At 44.2% G+C, this 7620-nt stretch overlaps 1 protein-coding gene and 1 long non-coding RNA gene across 5 annotated transcripts in view; one reads left to right on the forward strand and one right to left on the reverse strand.

Moving 5' to 3' along the window:
• The first annotated feature begins 2597 nt into the window (after window positions 1–2597).
• Window positions 2598–3787, forward strand: LOC122840285. Its single transcript, XR_006372202.1, has 3 exons — window positions 2598–3319; window positions 3392–3567; window positions 3642–3787. It is a non-coding gene; the product is annotated as an uncharacterized LOC122840285 (long non-coding RNA).
• Window positions 3788–4736: 949 nt separating this feature from the next.
• The window catches only part of sema3h (sema domain, immunoglobulin domain (Ig), short basic domain, secreted, (semaphorin) 3H), a 66895-nt gene continuing 64011 nt past the window's right edge, over window positions 4737–7620 (reverse strand). For all 4 annotated transcript variants that reach the window (XM_044132589.1, XM_044132565.1, XM_044132572.1 and 1 more), the window contains exon 18: window positions 4737–7620. This exon is cut by the window's right edge and continues 347 nt beyond it. In XM_044132589.1, coding sequence (XP_043988524.1) covers window positions 7485–7620 — 136 coding nt within the window. In that variant the 3' untranslated portion in view covers window positions 4737–7484.

Genomic DNA, 7620 nt, shown 5'->3' on the forward strand with positions numbered 1-7620 from the left:
TCTCCCCGCACCGATCCAAGTTTCAGCCCTGGATGGAGGAGCCTTGCCTGTCATTTCGCAGCAGACTAAACCCATTGAACTTCTAGTTTCAGGCAATCACCGTGAGATTTTGATTTTTTACGTGTTTCCCTCTCCACAGACCCCGTTGGTTCTGGGCTTCCCCTGGCTGAGACAACACAATCCTCAGCTCAATTGGTATGAGGGCAGAGTGGAGTCATGGAGCAGAACCTGCCACGCAACCTGTTTACAGTCTGCCCAGATGAATCCACCATTTGACAGCACTCAGGAGGACGAGGAGGACAACAACCTGGATCTGTCCAAGATTCCCTCTGATTACCATGATCTGAAATTAGTGTTTAAGAAAAATAAAGCACTCTCGCTTCCCCCCCACCGCCCCTACGACTGCGCTATTGATCTCCTTCCAGGTGCTCCGCTCCCCTCCAGTCGGCTTTATAATATTTCTAAGCCAGAGAGGGAGAGTATGCTGAAATATATTAATGAATCCCGTGCTGCAGGTATCATTCGCCCCTCCACGTCTCCGTTGGGGGCTGGGTTTTTTTTTGTGTCCAAGAAAGATGGTTCTCTCAGACCTTGTATCGATTATAAGTGCCTTAATCAGATCACAGTTAAAAATAAGTATCCTCTTCCCCTTCTCACATCAGCTTTTGAACCAGTACAGGGTGCCACCGTGTTCACTAAATTGGATCTACGAAACGCTTACCATCTGGTGCGCATCCGTGAAGGCGATGAGTGGAAAACTGCCTTTAAAACACCGTTGGGCCATTTTGAATATCTAGTTATGCCCTTCGGTTTGACTAACGCCCCTGCGGTTTTCCAAGCACTGATCAATGACGCCCCAAGTAGATTTTCTGGATCACTTTGTGTTTGTTTACCTCGACGACATCTTGATCTTCTCCAAGACCATGAATGAACACAAACAGCATGTCAGGTTGGTCCTACAACGCCTTCTCGAAAATAGTCTGTACGTTAAAGCGGAGAAGTGCGAGTTTCATGTACCTTCCATCTCGTTCCTCGGGTTCATTTTGGAGAGCGGGCAGGTGAAGCCGGATCCGGGGAGGATTCGCGCAGTTTTGGATTGGCCGATCCCATCCTCTCGTAAGCAGCTACAGCGTTTTTTGGGGTTCGCTAATTTTTATAGGAGATTTGTCCGTAATTATAGTCAAACGGCAGCTCCCATGACCAGTCTCACGTCTACGAAGATCCAGTTTTTCTGGACACCGGAAGCAGATGCAGCGTTCACTGCTCTGAAAGAGAAGTTTGCTAACGCCCCGGTCCTGATCCAGCCAGATTCCACTCAGCAATTCACTTTGGAGGTGGATGCCTCCAATTCAGGGGTGGGGGCGGTTTTATCTCAAAACTCGCCCTCTGATCACAAAATGCACCCGTGCGCTTTTTTTTCTCGCCGACTGTCACCTTCTGAGAAAAACTATGACGTAGGGGACCGTGAGTTGTTGGCTATTAAACTGGCTTTTGAGGAGTGGCGTCACTGGTTGGAGGGGGCTGAGCTTCCGATTGTGGTGTGGACAGATCACAAGAATCTGTCCTACCTGCAGACGGCTAAACGGTTGAATCCTCGACAGTCGAGATGGTCTCTTTTTTTTTCACGGTTCAATTTTATCATTTCTTACAGACCCGGTTCTAAGAATGTGAAACCAGATGCGCTCTCTCGACAATTCTCCTCTGATGATGAGGATCCGCCTGTGGACACCATTGTTCCACGTTCGTGTGTCATGGGGGCCGTTTCCTGGGACATCTCTGACCAGGTCATCAGAGCTCAGCAGTCTGATCCTGATCCAGGTACCGGTCCTCCGGATCGAACTTACGTCCCTTCCTCTGTTCGCCACGCTTTAATACATTGGGCCCACGCTTCTCGTTTTTCTGGCCACCCTGGCACCAGCCGGACCACGGCATTGATCAGGCGTTCCTTCTGGTGGCCATCCCTTCATAAGGACGTGACGGAGTATGTTTCAGCCTGTTCCATCTGTGCTAAAAACAAGTCTAGCCATCAACTTCCCAGTGGTCTCTTGCAGCCCTTGCCTGTTCCTGGTCGTCCGTGGTCCCATATTGCTCTTGATTTTGTTACCGGCCTGCCTCCTTCTAAGGGGTTCACGGTCATACTTACCGTCGTTGACCGTTTCTCCAAGGCCTGTCACCTTGTGCCCCTTAGAAAATTACCTACCGCTACAGAAACTGCCCTTTTGCTCGTTAAACATGTTTTTAGACTCCATGGGATTCCCACAGAAATCCTGTCTGACAGAGGGCCCCAGTTCATCTCCAGGGTGTGGAAGGATTTTGTGGCGCTCGGAGCCAAGGTGTCTTTATCTTCGGTTTTCATCCTCAGACTAATGGGCAGACTGAGCGTATGAATCAGGAGATGGAATCTATGCTTCGCTGTCTGTGCTCCTCTGACCCCTCCTCGTGGCCTCCCAGTTGCCCTGGGTGGAGTATGCCCACAACTGCCACGTTCCTCTGCTTCAGGCTTATCTCCCTTTGAGTGTTCTCTGGGTTATCAGCCTCCTCTCCTTCCTTCAGACGAACCCCGGAATGCCGTCACTTCGGCTCAACACCATATTCGTGAGTGCCAGCGCATTTGGAAGGAAGCTAGTGCAGCTTTGAATCGCACCGCTGCCCAGAACCGCCGCTTTGCGGATAGGAAAAGAAAACGGGCTCCTGTTTACAGACCAGGTCAGGAGGTTTGGCTGTCAGCCAAAGACATTGTCCTAAAAGCTGCACCCAAGAAACTATCTCCTAGGTATTTGGGACCTTTTGAGATCCAGGCTATTGTGAACCCCTCTGCGGTCAGGCTCAAGCTCCCTCCTTCTCTCAGGGTCCATCCCGTCTTTCATGTGTCCCTGCTTAAGCCTGTGAGATCCAGTCCACTTTACCCTCCGGATAATCCCCCTCCTCCCGTCCGTCATGTTGATGGGGGCCCGGTTTATACCATTAATAAGATACTCGATGTCCGTCGAAGAGGCAGAGGTTTTCAATACCTCGTGGATTGGAAAGGTTACGGCCCTGAAGAACGCTCTTGGATTCCCAGATCATTTATTCTGGACCAGTCGGTTCTGAGGAGATTTCATGCTACCAGGGCTTCAGGTTCACCTGGACCGCCAGGTGGCGGTCATTGAGGGAGGGGTAATGTTAGGATTCAAGTTGGTGTGAGTGCTCTTCTAACAGACGATCTTCGTGGGAGCGTTTCCGGCAGGCTGGCGCACCTGCAGCGGATTCCCGCAATCGGCTGCAGGATTCTTAAGAAGCGGTGGAGCAGCTATTCATCGCTCGATGGTCCCACTTGTTGGTCAGAGTCAACTCCAAGTTCTTGCCATTTCTATGATCGTTCAAAGTTAATCTTGTTTCTGTCATCTCGCAGATCTCGATCAGTTGTCTGGATCAAGCCAGGAACCACGCCTATCACAGCGCGCAGCAGCGGCTGCTCTTTGTCACCAGGACTCCTCCGCCTGCCGATCGTGCCCCTGTCACTCTCGCAGAACCTCTGTGCCTCTTGGATCCTTTCCCCTTCCTCAGCAACCCTGCATCAGACGAACTGTAAGCAATACTCTCCATTCCCCTGTCAAGATTCCCTCAACCCGGTTCTCACTAACCTCTCCCTCTCCAAGCAGAACCGGAGCCGCCCAACCGCTGCCGGTTCGAGAGTCAACCTGGATTAGATTTCATTCAACATTTATTGTTAAATAAATAATTTGAATCAAGACTTTTCGGCCTTTGTGGTAGAACCTGCATGTGGGTGAAAAACCTCAAATCCAACATGACATACAGATTGGACTGTGCAGACCAATCTGTCCAATCTGTAATAGACTTCTTTCTATTAAACTTTAAAAATAATGTAGCTTTATGGTATTAAAGCTAAAGTTTAATCAGTAATACTTTTACAACAAATTTGTCAGATCATGATTTTTTGGTTAATGACAAGTTGTCATAACAAATACATTTTGAATAATGTCAACTTTGTATTAAAAGTGTCATGATTTACTGAATGACACTTTATGACAACAGTCCTAAATATTCATGAAGACTTACTCATGTTCATGACAGGTTGTTATGTCATGTTTATCATGGTGTCATGACAGTCTTATTCACAACCCGTCAAATAAAGTATTACCGAAATTTGCATGTACAAAATGTGCAAAGTTGCAACTGTGGCAAAAAAAAAACAAAACAGAGAAATGTTTCTGTAAAAGGTTGAAAACCATGTAACATTTTCAACACCTTGTGTTGGTCGGGCACATAAAATCCTATTTAAATACATTAGTGTGTGGTTGTAACATGAGAAAGTCACTAAACACTAATGCACTTTTGGCCATTTTAAATGTAATGACACAAAATAGAAAAACATTACATTGATGACTGAAAATGAAAACTATGCCATCTGCAACATCTATTTATGACAAGAAAACTAAACTGAAAACATTAACTTGTAGTATTATGATACTTATTCATATATTAAGCCATTTGTGGATTTGTTACGTTTTACTTTCTCGATATATTGTTACATTGTTGACTCAAAACCTCTGTCACTGGCAAGATACTACACTATTATATTACTGATTCCACAGACCTTCAATGTAACAATTTATTTTTATTGATGCTTCAGACAGAAAATGTTCATTTCCAACGCAGTTTGCCATAAGCAGTACCGGTCTGAGCTTTTAGTTTAAGTCAGAGATAGGTATATATTAAAGACGCAGACAAAGACAATGTTTTAAATACTTCTTTAGTTCTTGCTGCCTCAACTTGAAATAGATCGACTTTTAAATACCAAGAGAATGGGAAGGTTTCCCTAAGACGTTATCAAAATAATACAAATGAAGACGCAGTTGGAAGGAGCTTAAACAGGGGAAATGGTAACAACTGGACATCAGATATACATATAAAAGCAAGCAAAGATGCTCACATGTAAAAAAAAAAAAACACAAGAAATAAAACAGTGAGGGCTTTATGGCTTGGTGGTGAGCTTTTACTAACCAAGACGCTTTACTCAAAGTCAGACTAATAAATACAAGAGAGAATAAAATCAAACAGATGATGGAAGAAGCTCTGTTTAACATGTAGCACATAATAAGTCACATTTCATTGTTTCGAAAAGTCACCGTCATCTGACGAATCAAAGTCCAGCAGAAAACATCCCGTCGAGCCCTGCCTCCAGGATCACACAACGAGCCTTTTTCACCACTTGTAGTAAGACGACATTATAGGCTGGAGCTGCAGAACCAGAGTCACACAAAGTCACCTGCAGTCTGAAGGTTGAGAAACATGCATGTTATGTACAGAGTCCTCTGCCTGTTAGGGCCTCGTCTGCTTGTGTTTTCTTGTTTTTTTTTTAATTTTTTATTATTATTATTATTTTTATTTGATCAAACACAAGTGGAAAATCTTTTGAAAGCATATTTTACAAAGTTCAACATACTGAGAGGAAACACAGTTCAAATGACCAAACAATTAAATGTCGTCTTTAAATGATAAAGAGTTCAAAACCGTGAAGGTCTCATCCGATTTGAACACCAAACGATAAACCAAGCAGTAACCTTTCTGATAATGACCCTTGTTGAAGCCATTTAAACCACATTCACACCTGCATGGAAAACCCTTTATTTCTTATTACTTCATAAAATTTCAACAGATTCTCCAGATCTACGCAAATATGCACATTCCAAGCTAAAAGGAGAACTGTACTTGTTTTGCTTTGCTCACTCTGTCCCCCACGTGGCACAAAATTAGCAGCAGGACTGCATCTGAACCTGGGCTAACGCTACAGCGCTAAGCACTGCGGCAAACACAATGGAAACCTCTATTTGTAGTGGTTGGTACAGCTGCAGCACGCCGCACCGACGTCCTGGGAAAGTCAACCATCAAAGGGATTGTTGCACTCTTCTCTGCTTTTCATCTCAGTGGTCACAGTGCATAATCTTAAGGTGGAACCGCTCCTTTCTGAACAAACTAACAAACGTCTCCCTGTTGATGAATAGTTTGTGAATCTACTGCGGTTGATTGTTGTGTCTACCTGTGTGTGTGTGTGTGTGTGTTTTTTTTTTTTGTTTGTTTTTTTTTATAGACCAGATGCCTTATTTATTCCCAATTAAAAGCTAGTTTAACTTGTTTCTGGACATTACTACCGTGTTATGTTTCTGTCCAGAAAGTTTTGAATATCTTTAATTAGCAATCACTGCTGATTAGGGTCGGTTCGCTTTCAAAGAATACCAAAATGTTCAAAAGCTGCAATTCAAAAACCACAAAAAGGCCAGAGCCTTTTCATGAGATGCCAGGGGAAGTGTAGTAGATGCCCCTCCCCCACATGTTGCTGCACATTGCTGGTCAAAGTTGACTGTTTGGAAATATTTCAGGCCACGGTGTGCAAAACTAAAGAAGTGCCACCTATTGCTCCTATTAAGGTAGCACTGCTTTAGAGGTTCACACACAGCTCTGAACTACAATGAACACTTGAATACTATTGCCAAATTTAACAAGTGTTTATTCCATGTTTCTGTTTAAATATGTACGACAAAATAATTGATAAATGTTATCATTACATCATTATAACTGTGATAATAATTGATTAATATTGTTGTAGCAGCAGCAGAAAGAATAGTTGTGGCTTTTCTGTTGTAATTTGATCGTGTCATTTTTTAGAAATTCTTTTACATTTTTGTCCCAATTTTCATCTGACTGTTGATTATTTCTCAATTTGATGCCTTGGTAACAACATCCAAGTTCTTTTCAGCACTGTCTACATGCGTTTTTTCCTTGTTTTGGTTTGACCTGTCTCATCACAGCAGAACAAGCTGCTGTATTCCTAATGATCCCCAATTCTCAATCATCACAAGAGGGGGAACGGTTCAAATCTGGGCACAAAACATATAAAGAAAATTCTTCCTCCAACCCAAATTTCTTTCCACTCTCCTACTCAGTTTGCTCTTCTAAAAGCTGACTGAGACAACAGGAAGCTTATTTGTGCCAGTAACTGGATATGCATTTGGTAATTAAGTGGGAAGAACATACAAAGGTCAAAGGTCTTCCTTTAGGCTCAACATCCTTTCAGTAGGGCAACGTGTTTTTAAAATGTTAAATTTTAGCTTTTGAAAAACCTGAATAATATCCACTGAAATGTCCTCGTCACAGCACAGAGTGACCTGGCTGTGCTGTTCGTCCTTCATTCGGCATGCTAAGCAACCTAAGCTAATCTACTTTTGCACGTTTATTCACAAAGTCATTTGTCCGAGCGAAGCGGTCCTCCGCTGTCCAAGCCGTCCTGTACAAAGTTCAGATGATTATGTGGAGTTTGACTACTTGCCACTAAGATGAGAGGATGCCGTTTTCATTTTAGATAAGTGCATGCGCATGAAGTAGTCTCTGTACATACAGTATGAGTGGGTCCTAAAGTATAAGTTAAGTGTGTTCATGTTTGGGTTACACAAAGTGTGTGTGTCTCAGTCAGTGACGCTGTGCGCTCAGGCGCTCCTCGGTGCCCTCTGTTGAGGCTTGCTCCTGCTCTTCCGTCCCACGGCGCGTCCTCCCCCCCCTCCTCCTCCTCCTCCTCCTCCTCCTCCACCTCCTCTTCCTCCACCATGCTTGTGCTTCTCAGCC

Source organism: Gambusia affinis, linkage group LG01, assembly GCF_019740435.1.
Source record: "Gambusia affinis linkage group LG01, SWU_Gaff_1.0, whole genome shotgun sequence".
NCBI classification, from domain to species: Eukaryota; Metazoa; Chordata; class Actinopteri; order Cyprinodontiformes; family Poeciliidae; genus Gambusia; species Gambusia affinis.